This window comes from Cetorhinus maximus, chromosome 26, assembly GCF_964194155.1.
Source record: "Cetorhinus maximus chromosome 26, sCetMax3.hap1.1, whole genome shotgun sequence".
NCBI lineage: Eukaryota > Metazoa > Chordata > Chondrichthyes > Lamniformes > Cetorhinidae > Cetorhinus > Cetorhinus maximus.
In genome coordinates this window covers 8,718,546-8,734,891 of record NC_135904.1, presented here as the reverse complement: position 1 = coordinate 8,734,891, position 16,346 = coordinate 8,718,546, and the positions used below count along the sequence as shown (strand labels likewise).

The 16,346-nt window shown below is 43.1% G+C and overlaps 1 protein-coding gene across 1 annotated transcript in view; it reads left to right on the top strand.

Moving 5' to 3' along the window:
• The window catches only part of fem1b (fem-1 homolog b), a 17,223-nt gene extending 877 nt beyond the window's left edge, over window positions 1-16,346 (top strand). Inside the window, exons 2-3 of the mRNA XM_078530068.1 lie at window positions 6,711-8,124; window positions 11,719-16,346. Coding sequence (XP_078386194.1) covers window positions 6,711-8,082 — 1,372 coding nt within the window. The 3' untranslated portion in view covers window positions 8,083-8,124; window positions 11,719-16,346. The remainder of the gene's footprint in view (window positions 1-6,710; window positions 8,125-11,718) is intronic.

Here is a 16,346-nt window from a genome sequence, read left to right as displayed (position 1 = left end):
GGGTGGGGTGGGGGGGGGCTGAGGAGCAATTGGGGCAAGGGGATGGAGGCATATGGGGCGAGGAGGGATGGGGGGGCGATTGGGGCGAGAGTTGGAGGCATATGGGGCGGCGGGGGAAGAGGAGGTGGGTAGGGGGTGTATGGAGGGTACGGGGGCGTGGGGTGGAGGGGGGGGCTGGGGAGCAATTGGGGCAAGGGGATGGTGGCATATGGGGTGAGGGGGGATGGGGGGGCATTTGGGGCCAGGGGATGGAGGCATATGGGGCGAGGGGGGATGGAGGGGCTGGGGATGGGGGGGCGATTGGGGCGAGGGGATGGAGGCATATGGGGCGAGGGGGGATGGAGGGGCTGGGGATGGGGGGGCGATTGGGGCGAGGGGATGGAGGCATATGGGGCAAAGGGGTGGATCGGGGGCGAGGGGATATGGGGATGGATGGGTTGGGGATGGGGGGGCGGTTGGGGTGAGGGCATGGGAAGGGATCTGGGCGAGGGGGGATGGGGGGGTGATTGGGGCGAGGGGGGATGGGGGGCGATTGGGGCGAGGGGGGATGGGGGGGCGATTGGGGGCATATGGGGCGAAGTGGGGGAGAGGAGAGGAGGTGGGTAGGGGGTGTATGGAGGAGGGCATGGGAGGTGGGGAGGGGGGTATGGGGTGAGGGGGTGGAGGAGAGGGTGCGGGAGGCGGGTTGGAAGAGAGGGCATGTGATAAAGCTCTTTGTGTCAACACACTGAGTGATTCTCAGTCCATAGGCATAATTAAGGGTGTCTATTTGAGAATATCATTACATAGACAGGATAGGAATTGTGAATGTTTCTGATTAACAATATGTTAACCCTGGCATTTGCTTCTATATACTAAATGGGCTAATGCTGTTAAAATAATGGTGATCAGTAATTCAAGCTACAGTCACAGTGAAATAAAATCCTCATGTGCACACATACTGCAATCCTCGTGATTGCAAAATTATGCCTAAACATATCAAGGGCACAGTACAGTGATAGCTGCAAATAGCTGTGTGTCAAATATAGAGCCTCCTATTGGGTCAGTGCTCTTTGTTTATGGATAGGTGCCATACATAGATATTGAATATTTTCAGCAGCTGAGCTAAATATGCTGTTACTTTAAACAGTAATTTTTGTAAAAATTCTTATTTTTGTTTTCAAATCCTAGCCATGTAATCTCCTGTCTAATTTTGGCCTGTTGAACATCCCCAGTTTAATCACTCCACACTAAGCGTCTCTCTACCCCTACCTCTCGTTCCTTCTTTAAGATCCTCCTTAAAACTTACCTCTTTGATCAGGCTTTTGCTCTGACTGACTGTCCCTCTTCCAATGCTTTTTGCATGCCTCAGTATCCTTGAAATAGCAGGGTCCGCCATTAGGGCTGAAGTCCTTGATGGAACTTGTCCTTTTATATCGACATTGAAAACCACATTTTATTTTAATGCTTTGCGTGCATTTTTACTTTGGATGGACCAATTATACTACTGATGCTTCCTTTGAATAAAAAAAGAGTATTACTTGCCCTTGGGTATTGGCATATTGTGCATGAGATTTTTATTTATCATGCCTTTCCTCTATAGAAGCTCCATTCTCTTGTCTCTCCACCATTAAAATGGTCTCCTTTTTAATTCAAAAGTCACTTAATTTGTAATAGCCGCTGATTCAATTTTTTAAGCAAGCACAGGAAAGGTAAATGCTGTTCCAATTAAGTTGCTTACTTTGACTGCATACTCCTGTTGTTTTTTGCGTGCAAAAGGACAATTTTGAATTAACAAGAGCTTGCCCATCCACTGGGGAGCAGTTGGATATGAAAATAATGCACCAAGTGGGGTGAGGTTATAGCTTGTTAGCTGAATATTATTGCTATCGCTATAATTGCTAATTATTTTCATATATAAAAACCCACTGCTTCTAAGTCAGCACTACTTTTTCAACCTTGAAAAGGTTGCCAGTGGCACTGAAATAAACACTAATGTTGCAGTAATAAAGACACTAAAATGTTAATGATAGTCTAGCTGTAAATTTAACCTCTAAAGCAATTGTGTAGAAAAGTATTAATCTGTTTACGTGTATTTATCTTGTTCCCCTTTGCCTTCTCTCATTTTTTCTATCCATCAGATCTCCAGGTCACATTAAGGATGTTGTCTTGTTTTATGCATGTTGTAGTTTTATATCGTATGCACAATGCATTCTGTCAATGTGGAGACACTTAGTTGGACACTTAGTTGGACACTTGGAGTTTAATTGCTTGGCTAGAGGATTTGTTCAGTTGTAAATGCTTGTCCATTTAGTTTTCATTATAGAAGTACTTGGCATTCAATATTTGCTTTTCTCTTATATTGATTTTTGTCTCTTTGGAGCCTCTAGTGCAACAATGTCTGCACTTGAGAGCATACTATTTTTATACAGAAGCTTCAGCTCTTTGGTAGCATTCTTGGTCTTTGTGTCAGAAGGTCATAGGTTCAAGCCTCAGCCCAGGGGAGTAACACATAATCTAGGCTGATATTTCAGTGAGGTGCTAAGCAAGTGCTGATTTACTGGAATTTCTCAGATGAGATATTAAACCAAGGCAATGTCTGCTTGTTCAAAGGAACACGGTACTATTCAAAGAAGAGAATAGCAGTTCTCTCTATGTCCTGGCCAACATTTATCCCTCAATCAAAAAAAAAGCCCTGATCAACTGGTCCTTCTCATTGCTTTTTGTGGGACTTTGCTGTGTGTTTGTTGGCTGCAGGGCTTGCCTATAAGTCATCAGCGACTACATTTTAAAAACAACGCAATTTACTGTAGAGCAAATTGGAACATCCCAAAATATGTAAAGCGCTATGTAAATGTAAGTTATTTCTTGTTTTTTTAGACATTACAAACTGGAGGTTGTACTGGTGAATGTTACAATTGGGAGGAACCTTTTGTTTCTCCGAAGCTAGAAATGTGTTTTTTTGGGTCACTTTTGCAGACAGTAAACATCTTCTGTTTGGAAGGTTGACTTGTGTGGAACTAAGCTAACCTCTGCGCAAACTGCATCTGAACCAAGGAATGCTCCTGATGATTGAGCTCATGGGAGCCTCACAGAGCCCAGCAGTGTCTGAATACACTAGAGTATTTGGACCCACAATCAGTTTATGTAATACTGAGAGAATGCCACATAGCTGGAGGCAAGATGCTTTGGATGGGATGTTAAGCCAAGTGTACGTAAAATTCCATGGTACCCTTCAGAGGAGAGCTGAAGAGAGTTCACCTGGTGCCCTGGCCAATATTTCCCTCTTAACCAGCACTGTCAAAACCAGATTCATTGGCCATTCGTCTTGCTTACTGTGTGCAAAATGGCCATTGTTTGCCTACATAGCAACAATGACTACTTCAAAGTAACTCATTAGTGTGTTTGGTGGCAGATGTGAAAAGGTGCTATATAAATGCAAGCTTTCACAACTTCCAGTGTTTTGTTGGGTTAACTGTGGAATTGTTCAGTTAAAATTGTTGTTCATAGTTTTGACCTAAGTTGGGAAAGAAGCCCTGCAGATGCTTTAAACAGTCTGAGATCCGTTGATTACAACTGTAATAACAGGAACGCAGTGATTCCTGTGAGCAGTTACACTCTCGGCCATATGTTTTGAATTTGTTCCCTTGGTGTATTTCTCCATTCTGCCACAATTCATAGTTTGAACCATTTTAACTAGAATATTTTATATGGAGTGGGGGCGGGAGAATGAAGAATGAGCGCTTGGTGTTTTCCTACTTTTCCCAAGATGGGGCTTATCTGCTCATTTATTTTCTGTTTCATAGAAGTCTGTGGTAGTGGGGCATCTTTGAGTTTTGCGTTCTTTCCATGGGGAAGCATCTGATATCCAGTTTGCAACTCTCGCTGTCCTCCGATCAGAAGGCTCGTATGACATACTTCAGTTTCAGTCCCAGGTCTCGCCACTACAGAGCTCTTGGGCCATTTTTAAGAAATTTGCATTTTTATAGCACCTACTATGACCTCCAATCACCTCAGTACCAATGAAGTACTTTTTAGGTGTGGTCACTATTGTAATGTCAGAAATCAAAGCATGGATTCCGACAGTGCTAATCAATTAAAATAGTTAGTGACTGGCAGTGGTGGTGTTTTTAATCCCTCTGACTTGGGTGGTGATTCTGGTTGGCAGCAGCCCATCATTACTTCACCTAGTAGCCATTTTGCACATGTAAGTAACTCGGGTACTTTTTCCCATTGGGGAATGAATGACAATCTCCATTTTTTGTAATACTTTTAACAAAGTGAAAAATTACAAGCATCTCATTGGGGTGATTATCAGTTTAATCTTGACACTGAACCACATAAGGGGGATATTGGGGCAGGTGACCGGAAACCTGGTCCAAAAAGTATGTTTTAAGGAGCGCCATAAAGGATGAGGGGTTTAGGGTTGGAATTGCAGAGTTTGGACCTATAATGTTGACGACACGGCTGCCGATGTTGATGGTAAAGGAAATCGGGGATAGGCCAGAATGAGAGGAAAGCGGAGATCTGGGAGGCTGGAGGAGATTAACCTAATCCAGAATCACAGTGCAGAAGAGGCCCTTTGGCCCATCGCGTCTGCTCCGACACGTGAGAAACACCTACCTAATCCCATTTACCAGCACTTGGCCCATACATAGCCTTGATTGTTATGACGTGCCAAGTGCTCATCCAGGTACTTTTTAAAGGATGTGAGGCAACCCGCCTCCACCACCTTCCCAGGCAGCGCATTCCAGACCGTCACCACCCTCTGGGTAAAAAAGTTTTTCCTCACCCCCACCTCCCGCCCCATAACCTCCTGCCCCTTACCTTGAACTTATGTACCCTTGTGACTGACCCTTCAACTAAGGGGAGCAGCTGTTCCCTATCCACCCTGTCTATGCCCCTCATAATCTTGTACACCTCAATCAGGTCACCCCTCAGTCTTCTCTGCTCCAACAAAAACAACCCAGGTCTATCCAACCTCTCTTCATAACTTAAATGTTTCATCCCAGGCAACATCCTAGTGAATCTCCTCTGCACCCCCTCCAGTGCAATCACATCCTTCCTATAATGTGGCAACCAGAACTGCACACAGTACTCCAGCTGTAGCCTCACCAAGGTTCTATACAACTCCAACATGACCTCCCTACTTTTGTAATCTATGACTCGATTGATAAAGGCAAGTGTCCCGTATGTCTTTTTCACCACCCCACTAACATGCCCCTCTGCCTTAAGAGGTCTATGGACACAAATGCCAAGCACCCTTTGTTCCTCAGAACTTCCTAGTGCCATGCTGTTCATTGAATACTTCCTTGTCAAATTACTCCTTCCAAAGTCCTATTCTGACATCAGTGTACACTTTCTGGGAGGTGGGAGCTCAGTTCGTTTCTGCCAGAGCCTGAACTGCTGATCTAGATCATTAAATAGCTCAGTACAGTGGAGGGATCAAACCTGGGACCTGCTGGTTTGTGTGGTTCAGAACCAAATAGGCAGATTGGTTCTTGTACAAGTGAACTGTGGAAGTTAATTGTGCCTTGTGATTAACAGAATAGTACAAGTTGAATTATTTATCACTTGTGACAGATCAGACAATCGAGCTTTATCTGTAGTATGTTGATTGATAACTGAGGTTCTGAAACTGCTCCCTCAGGGCTCAACTAATTTTTGCTGCATGGGTTGAATGATTGGTACACACAACCACCTGCTGTCTTTATCGTATAGTTGTTGGTTTACTCATTTTTTAACATTATCCTGTGGTCTTTACTAACTTGCAAGGATTGCTGTGCAGGACCTGGATGCTTGCTGTGTGGCTCCTTCTGTGCTGAGAGATTCATTCAGCTCATTGTACCTGTTGTGGCTCTTTGAAAGGGTTATCCAGTTAGTCCCGCTGCCCTGCGTTTCCCCCATCGCCCTGCAAAAAAGGCACATATTCAGTTTACTTTTGAACGTAACTATTGAATCTGTTTCCACCACCCTTTCAGGCAGTGTCCAGTGTTTTCTCTCTCCGCTAATTCATTGTGGAGTGGAGTTGACAAATTATCCTTTTTTTAAGGCCTTGAATCTGGCTTTCCCTTTTTCCCCCTCACTCTAGTTTTCTTTGCCAGATTTCTCTGCTCGATTCCTCCTCCCTCCCTGTTTAGGAGGCACGGACTCCTCTCTGGGGGGGTGGGGGGGGGTATAGTTCTTTTTCACCTTCTGCTGCCATGCTCTGTTGACTAGGAGTCATTTGTGAGCCTTAGCAGTGAGTCTAGCAGATAACCTAACCTAATAGGAGAGCTGAGTCTGATCATACCCTTTCTGTGGAGGGCATCACAAGTGACCTACACATTGCAGATAGTATCACAGGGTAGAAGTCAGAAGGGAGAATCCTCACTTTTTAAATTTTTTTTTCATTATTTGTATATCTTTCTCCTCCCTTGCCCCTCCAGCGGTGCTGAGGCTATTAATGCCTCTGCTAACAGAGCAGCCTGGTTTGTACTTAATCTGGAACCGTTTCAATGTAAGATGCTGCGTTACATCAGTTGGTGCATTTCTCTACTGATCTGTTTGGGAATTTCCTTTGTTGTGAAATATGTGACTCTAAGGTACTGGTGATCTGAAATGTTAACTGTTTCTCTCCACGGATGCTGCCTGACCTGAGTATTTCCGGCATTTCCCTGTTTTGATTTTGGAATACCAGCATCCGCGGTGTTTTGCTTTTGTCCTAAGACCTCTGTTGTCTGTTTTCTCAGGTATCTGTTGGAGCAGCACGCAGATCCCAATGCCAAGGCACAGTGTGGGGCCACTGCACTGCACTTCGCTGCTGAGGCTGGCCACCTGGAGATTGTGAAGGAGCTGGTGAAGTGGCGGGCGACCATGGTGGTGAATGGCCACGGGATGACACCTCTGAAGGTGGCGGCGGAGAGCTGCAAGGCAGACGTGGTGGAGCTGCTGCTGTCACACGTGGACTGTGACCGGAGGAGTCGAATTGAAGCACTGGAGCTGCTCGGCGCCTCCTTCGCCAACGACCGAGAGAACTACGACATCGAGAAGACCTACCACTATCTGTACCTGGCCATGCTTGAGCGGCACCGTGACCCCAACAGCCCAATGGAGAAGGCCACCCTGCCTTCCATCGATGCTTACAGCGGGCGGACTGAATGCAGGACCCTGCCAGAACTCGAGGCTATTCGACAGGACAGGGACGCCCTCCACATGGAAGGGCTGATAGTCCGTGAGCGGATTCTGGGCTCTGACAACATTGATGTTTCACATCCCATCATTTACAGGGGGGCAGTGTATGCAGACAACATGGAATTTGAACAGTGTATCAAGTTGTGGCTCCACGCTTTGCACTTGCGACAGAAAGGCAACCGGAACACCCACAAAGATCTCTTGCGGTTTGCTCAGGTCTTTTCTCAGATGATACACTTAAACGAGCCGGTGAAGGCCCGGGATGTGGAGAGTGTCTTGAAATGCAGTGTCCTGGAAATAGAAAGAGGGCTGGCACGGATCAAAGACTCATCTGAAGTGGACGTTCACGCGGCCATGGACAATTGTGAGTCGAACATTTTTACCTTTTTGTACCTCGTGTGCATCTCCACCAAAACTCTGTGTTGTGAGGAGGAGCGAGCGCGCATCAACAAGCAGATCTACAAACTGATTCACCTGGATCCCCGGACCCGCGAGGGTTCCAGCCTGCTGCACCTGGCTGTGAACTCGGGCACGCCGGTGGACGATTTCCACACCAACGACGTGTGCAGCTTCCCCAGCGCTCAGGTCACCAAGTTGCTGCTCGACTGCGGTGCTGACATGAACGCCGTGGATAAGGATGGCAACGGCCCGCTGCACATCATCGTGCAGTACAACCGGCCCATCAGTGACTTCCTCACACTGCACGCCATTATCATCAGCCTGGTGGAGGCTGGCGCCCACGCCGACATGACCAACAAGCAGAAGAAGACCCCATTGGACAAGAGCACCACTGGCGTATCCGAAATCCTCCTTAAGACTCAGATGAAAATGAGCCTAAAGTGCCTGGCCGCCCGAGCCGTGCGAGTTCACAACATCAGTTACAAAAGCCAGATTCCTCAGGCATTGGAAGAGTTTGTAGAATTTCATTAACTCTCGAGATAGTCAGATGATTCTTTACCAAACTGGCACTAGGTATGTCATAGAATTGGTCCTTTTTTTTAGCTGTTTATTTTCTTACCATTTCCCATCTCTCACCATAACCACACTGTGCCATGTGGAAGCATCAGATACTTCTATCAAATGGGCTGATATGATGGACAGTGGCTGTAAACAAACTTCTGAAAATTTGTTACAAAAATTAATAATATTGTTTTTTTTATGTATTGGGTTAAGACCTACCCCAGTGTCTTCTAAAGACTTGGTAATCTGGAGTTACTGAAATGAGCTGTTCTTTCTGGCTGTAGAGACATAAATCAAGAGCTCTCTCTCCAACATTGTCTGCTGATTGAGGATTGGGAGCCCTGTTAATTATTGAGCGTTATCATCAGATGTTTGGACTTGTACCATTTAACTTGGCACACCTTCCTGTCCTCACACTTATTCATTGTTCACTTTGCAATACAAGCAAGATATTCTATTGAGTGAATCTCTGCTCATTCAGATTCAGACTATTCATGGGTTGCTTTAACATGTTGAAGATGCTAAATGTATGGTGATGTTGGAATAACTCTGTATGCATTAACTTTTCAGATTCAGTCACTGTTAATGCTGTTCCCATATTGACTGGCTCTGTGTTGGGTAAATGTCAATCCCAGCCAAAGTAACTGGCAGTATACTTTCTACTTTCAGCCAAGGATCAATTTTCAAACAAAGGACTTCTCAATTTATGATTTTTAAAAAATTAATTGGTGAACTTTTATTACTCTGTTCCTGTGAGGGCACAGCTAGTGAATAACTTGAGTGTGAAGATCTCCTATTTGACACTTGGTCTGTGCTGGGTTGTCATTAAGGTTGAGTTTTTTTAATTGATTTTTGTGATACGACTGTTGGGAATGTCAAGAACATCAGAGTGTACAAATGGTACCACAGATTCTAGAAAGCTACTTAGATGTTCCTTGTAGAAGGTGAGTACTACACACCACAGTTACTGTAAGTGCTCAGACTGGCAGTAAATCAGACATTTTTTCGTGTAATACATGCCAGAGTTGCAACTTCTATTCTTGTACAGTCTGTGTGTTTCACTGGCTAATAGTTTTGTTTGAACCGAAGGCCTTCTGCAGGGTTAGAGCCCTGACCCTGAGTTATCAGAATATCCAGCATGTTATTTTCAAGGAGGCTGCCTGTGAGCTGAGCACAAAGGGAATTGCAACATTTTACCTCTACCCTGCCACACTCAAACATTTCTCCTCATTTCACAAAAAAAAGCTTTAATGAATAAATGGATTGGAGTTGTTGCAACGCCATCTAAAATGAACAAAACCGGTACTGCACAGTAATCTTAATTCTTCCTTTAGATCAGCTTGCAATCATGTTGATGTTGCATGCTTTGAGTACGTTTGGGACATGGGTGTTTTAAAACGAATGGGAAATCAGCACAGCCCCGCAGCTGATTCTAGGACCTTGCGTGCTCTGTATGGCCTGGAGCTAATTAGGAATCCAACTCCCCCTGTTTGTGTGTAAGGTCACATGAGGATGGGACCCCACTTGGCTGGTGCCCTTTGTGGCTGAATACTCATCAACCACTCAGTCTGGGCTTACACATAAGGCATGACAAGTCTTGGGTGAGGAGGTAGTGTATGGCACCATGGAAGGATATAGCATGGTCAGGAGACAAATGGATGATGGACCTAATATCAACCTGCATTGATCTATATAATGTAATGTTTAATTAGAACGTATCTAACAATTGTTTCAGCCTGTGTTTTTTAAAGACCAACTTAAAAGAACATTCTTGGGGATTGATGATTAAATCTTAACTCTGGAATTGAGCATAGAAGTGAATTACCAGTGGGGATTAAGACTTCTGGGCAGATGGTAACAATTGGAATCATCTTTGCCCTGTTTATTTTTATTTTGTGAATAGCATTCTTTCTGCAGCTGCTCGTCCATGAGGGTTTTGTTGAAAACTGAGATTTTGCTCCTCTTTGCAAATAACTGTTAAAAGTTAAGTGTGACACTGTGTCCTGGGTCTCCGAGTGTACTTCGGTTCCTAGGATGTGGGCCCGGAATTCCATAGATCCCTTCAGTTGGTTTCAGCCTTTCTTAACCTTTTGCACATGTTGTGCTGCATTGAGAGGAGTTTTGGTAGTCGAGATGAACACTGAGTGCAAACAAAATATTCGGTTACTCCTACATTATCAATACCAGCAAATAGAGCAAGAATTAAAAAAAAAACAGTTTCTGTATTTTTAATTTTCTTACCATTCTACAAAAATGGTGCAGTGGTTATTTAATATACATTATTTTTATAGTTACTGTGCCATTTTAATTTGTTTTGCTTGTTCCTTACTTTTGAAATGCTTTGTTAGTCATTTTCCATTGGAAAAAAAATACTAATTTGTATGAAAGAAATTAATTCAGCAGTGCGACTTCTAGTCTCCGGGGGTTCAGATTGATGAGGTATATATTGTCACTTTGCAACTTAAATTGCTCAATTTAGATTTCAAGTTCAATTGCAGCATCCTGCTTGATGCTGACCTCCGATCTAGTGAAGCAGTGACATGGAGGACCGTACTGACTATAACGTGGATGTGTGTGAAGTTATTCACTTTGGCAGGAAAAACAGAATGGCAGAGCATTATTTAAATGGTGATAGATTGGGTAATGTTGACGTACAAAGGGACCTGGGTATCCTTTTACAGCAATTATGAAAGCAAGCATGCAAGTGTAGCAAGCAGTTAAGAAGGCAAATGGTATGTTGGCCTTCATTGCGAGAAGACTTGAGTATAGGAGCAAGGATGTCTTACTGCAGCTGTACAGGGCCTTGATGAGACCGCGCTTGGAGTATTGTGTGCAGCTTTGGTCTCCTTATCTAAGAGAGGATATAATTGCCATAGAGGGAGTGCAGTCAAGGTTCACCAGACTGATTCCTGGCATGGCAGGATTGTCATATGAGGAGAGATTAGGCCGACTAGGTGTGTATTCACTGGAGTTTGGAAGAATGAGAGGGGATCTCGTGGAAACATAAAATTCTGACACGGCTGAACAGACTGGATGCGGGGATGATGTTTCCTCTGGCTGGAGGGTCTAGAAGAAGGGGTCACAGTATCAGGATATGGGGTAGGCCATTTAGGACTGAGATGAAGAGAAACTTCTTCATTCAGAGGGTGGTAAGCCTGTGGAATTTTCTACCACTGGAGGCCAAGTCACAATATATTTAAGGAGAAAAGGCATCAAGGGGTATGGGGAGAGCGCGGGAGTACAGTGTTGAGATAGAAGATCAGTCATGATCGTGTTGAATGGCAGAGCAGCTCGAAGGACTGAATGACCTCCTCCTGCACCTATTTCCTATGTACTGGAAGTCTTCAAACCAAGGCCTCGTGTTCTTGTAGATCATTGAAACCTCTGAGTGCTAACTGTGAAGAACAGGGTTAGGCCTATATCTTGTGTTATAATGTAATTCAGTTGATAAAGCAAGTGTGTAACTGAGAGACACAGAGCAGAAGGCCCTAGTTTCAATTCCTGCTCTATGGAATGGTGACAAAATTTCGTGGACATCAAATCTTAGGTTAGCAAATTTTAATATTTAGAATATGCCACTGACTCTAAATTCCTATTATTTCACAGATGTGAAAGGCTCATAGCTCACGAAGGAACATAGGGACGAGCGAGGTTGTGAAAGTCTTTCACGCAGGGTGGAGCAGCAATTGGAGAACGTCAACGTTCACTGTGATATGTATTTGGCTGTTGGGCTGAGGTTTAAGATTAGTTCCACGTTGCCCGTATTCAGGAATCCGTAACTGATTCCTTGGCTCATGTTGCTGGCTATAAATCATTGGGGAAGAAATGGAGAAAATACCTCCCCCCCCATCAAGAATGCCAATGGAATAAAATCAGATCACGCCTCGTTGTTGAGCCTGTTGCTGCTTTAGATGAATTTGTTCACTCTCTCATCCAAATAGTGATCAAATTCTAGACTACTCCACTCACCGGGATCAGTCCTGGTGCCAGTTCTCTTCGCTTGAGAATAGACTGGGATCGTTTGGTAGATATTCAGATCACCCTTTGTATGGGTTCGAGTTTCTAATAATTGCTTTTGTTGTTTAGGTTTATCTGTTCATAAATCTTATTACTTTTTAATAGAAATATAAATATATATGTGAAAAAAGAACTCCAATCCTGTAACTGTAGGTTGAATTTTGGGAAAGAGAAACATGGGGGAAATTGAGAGATTATTGTCAATTGACCATTGAAAGAAGAGTGGTTTAATTTTTTATTACTTGAATTAACCAAGTTTCCTGTTGGCTTAAATGGGGAAGTGTTTGCAGAAATGGGACTCTTCACACTTTGCTATCTTGTAGCTAAAGAATGCTGCAAGAAAGGCAATGTTAGGAATAAAAATTCAGAAAAACCTTTGTCTGTTAGTCGAACTAATTGTTTTGGAGAGTTGAGTCGTGGAGGAATGGGCGATGAATCGTGTGCGCCCCAACATTGATTTGATTCTTCAAAGACCAATTTTATTGCCTTATTTTCTAAAAATTAGCATTTTTAACTTATTGTTCTCAATTTGAACTGTAACAGACGTTCTTTGACTTTGATTTGCAATTTTCAAACATTTCTACGTAAATTGACGCACTCTCCCATTTGTCGTCGCACTTCCAAAGAGACCACACTGCTATTGCACAAAATGGTTCCTTATCAGTGAAGGCGTGAAGCTGTACAGAATTACCAGGGCATTGGAACTGTAGAATCATGCAGCGTGGCAGGCATTAGATCCATCCTGCTCTTTGAAAGGACTATCCAATTAGTCCCACTGCCTCTGCTCTTTCCCCAGAGCCCTCTGAAACATTAACGAATACAGATTTTTGCCATGATTTTGTGGGTAACTTCTCATAAACTTATAGGGATCCATGGTCACCAGTTTATAAACAGCTGGTTTAGAGATGGTTGCAAGCTTAATAGCTGTACTGAAAGTTAAGATTCAATTAAGATATAGTGAGGGTGGAATTGCCCTGACTTTCTTTGAAGGACAACCTTGATTTTTATAAACAAAATTGTACTTGATGCCTAAATTATTAAAACAATACCTCACCCAAGTGATTTATATTTGTTTCTCACTTTCCTAATCTAGTCAGTGAAAACCATAATACGGTTTCTGTTGCTAGGATTATTTATGGTTTTACTGCCAAATGCTACAGGCAAAATGACCTGTGTTTAATGTTGATGCATTTTATGTGATGCTCATAATTTATCTCTACAACTGCTCCAGCTGTCGTCGTCATGAATAATCAACCTGTAATCGGCAGCACTTGTGTAACTGGAAGCACTGCCTCCAAGGACAACTTGAGCTTGAATGCGAATCTTTCTTTACTTCCAGTTTCTTCCTCCGATGAGCTCTTCCTGGGGTTTTGGTCCATTGGTGTTGGCAGCCCTCACTGAATTGGCCCTGCTTCAGGCTTGAGCATAGATGGCCAGCAGACTGATTCTCCACTGAGGCCCGAGCTATTAACCCTGTCCTATTCTCATCCAGTGTACCCACACACTCATTTTCCAGTGAGTCCCTGGGCGGTAATCCAAAATGGAAGTACTGGCTGTCTTTTCCTCCAGCCCTGAGGGATGAGACTGATCTACATTAACCTCCAACTGCTTTCCCCATTCCAATTCATGGCTCATTTCTACCCCAGGCAGTGTCATCTCTTGTTGGGGTGTGATATTTCTAGAGGGCTTGGTATGCACACTCTCACTGTCATGTTCACTGAAATCTTGGTGGCAACACTAATATGTGTTGTAAGATGGGGATACAAAGCCTACAGATCCAAAATTACTTGTTATTAACAGCTAATGACTAATGTAACCACCTTAGTGTCCTATTCCACACCTAGTTGTACTCCTGGAAAAGAAAAGGTGTCACCTTTCAACAAACAAAATTTTAAGCCTTTTACGCTTCAGAGCCTCAGCTAATTTAAATATTTTACCCAGAGGTCATTGCAGACTAGTTGGTGCTATAGTATTGTGGGAAACTTGGGCTGAATATTGGAACATTATTGGTGTAGGATATACTGTAGTGTTTGCATGCAAAGTAAGAATTCCACTGTCTTCAGCTGCTGTGACGTGGCTGATTTTAGTATAGGGTGGGACGTACTCTGGTGGTTGCGGATGTGGTGTAGCCGTTAACCTGTAATGAATTTTCTTTGGAAAGGTTGCACAGATAGCAACCAGAACCATTGCTTGTGTTTATTTCAGATCACTGACCCATGACCTTTTGTTCTTGCATATATTTAGCATTCTCTTTTAGGGCAGCAACGCTGACTTCTCTGCAAATTTTAAATTGGCCATTGTTTAAACAGAGTTTTGGATCTTTGACATTTTAAATGACCAAACAACATTTGAAAAAATATTTAATTTTTTAGATTTTAAATGTTATGCGGGTTGTCCTTGGCTCAGTGAATAAATGTGTATTACACTAAGCAGTTTTTAAATTATTTGTTCAAGGGATGTGGGTGTCGCTGGCTAGGTCAGCATTTATTGCCCATCCCTAATTGCTCTAGAAGGTGGTGATGAGCCACTGCCTTGAACTGCAGTAGTCCATGTTGTAGGTACACCCACAGTGCTGTTAGGAAGGGAGTTCCAGGATTTTGACCCAGTGACAGCGAAGGAACAGCGATTATAGTTCCAACTAAGGATGGTGTGTGACTTGAGGAGAACTTGCAGGTGGTGATGTGCCCATGCATCTGCTGCCCTTGTCCTTCTAGGTGGTAGGGATTTGTGGGTTTGGAAGGTGGTGTTGAAGGAGCTTTAGCGAGTTGCTAGTTTGGACTAGGAAAATTCCAGGTTTGGTCTATAATGCGTTAACTGACCTTTTGGCTGTTACAATTGGCCTCATCCATTACTAAGCTGTATTGGAAAAATGGGAAGGGTTTCCCACTCTTGGTGTGTATGTCACCCATCGGGAAATGTGTGTGGGGCAATTGGATGCGGGTAGGGGTGATTTGATTCCATGGTTGAATAGCATATGGTGAACTATACTGGGGAGCACTAATGGAGTTCAGCTTATGTCTGAACATAGTTCTCCAGGCGGGGAGTGAACTGCAAAAGAGAGAATCATATTTTAATTAAAATATTCATCAATATTACCAATTCTGTATTCACCTTGTTTTCAATGTTTTTTTACATTCTGTAAATCCAGATAGAATGGCAACCAAAAGGGCACTTTAGTACAGATTGCAGCCATAAATGTGGGGCAGACATTAGTTAATTGTAAAATGTGTTGAATGAAAATAACTTTTGACCAATACCAATTGTGTATCCAAAGAACAAATTCCTTAAATGTCATTAGTCTCTTAGCTCCTGTGGCAATGTCACACAAGTAACCAACATGTAGAGGGAGCTTGGAATTAAAATGTATCTGGGAACGTGCTTTTCTTTTTGGTTAAATTTTATTTTTCACTGGCCCATTGCTAAGGCTAAACTCTTCAAACTAATGGTTATGTAGAATTGTATGGAGCGAAACTAAATGGATGCATTATGGTACCACCAAACGCCTTAACAATGGATACAAAAAAGGAGGAGAGAAAAACTGTTAGGACATTCTGATATTCTTCGTCACTTTTTGACACAGCCCAACAGATCTGTCTGATTTTTGATTCTTGACGTACAATTTGTCTTCCTACACGAGCTGTGCTTTTGCAGGGTTGAATTTTTTAAAAAAAATTATACGTTGTATATCGGATCAATTCGCAGCTTCTGATTTCTGTCGTAATTCCTAAAATAAAATATTGGAACACTTGTGCCATCCCCTCTGTGGTTATTACGTGTCTATCGGAGAAGTCATTAGCTGAAAGAGAAGTTTAGCAGTGTGAATCAGCGACGATATTAATGAAAGTTCAGGATGGAGCAGAATCTATCTGACTTGTCTTGAGTTAAAATGCCATGGCACTTTGCACTATTACTCCTCAGGACATACAACTAATGTAACTGTTTTCACTCAATTCCCAAGATGCAGATTTATTTTCTCTATAATTTTAAAAGCGCACTGCTACTTGGAAAATTATTATTGGATTTTTAAACTCCCCTTTTTATCTGTTTTCCTCTGAATTACAATGTTGTACTGTCTGTTTTGTGGAAAGGGGGAAACATGTAACATTTTTGATTTTCTGTATCTTGTAAAATGTGACTGTTTTGTTTAAATAACCTTATAATGTACACACTGAAAACAAAAATCAGGACTTCTTGTCATTAAAAGTCAAAGATAGTGA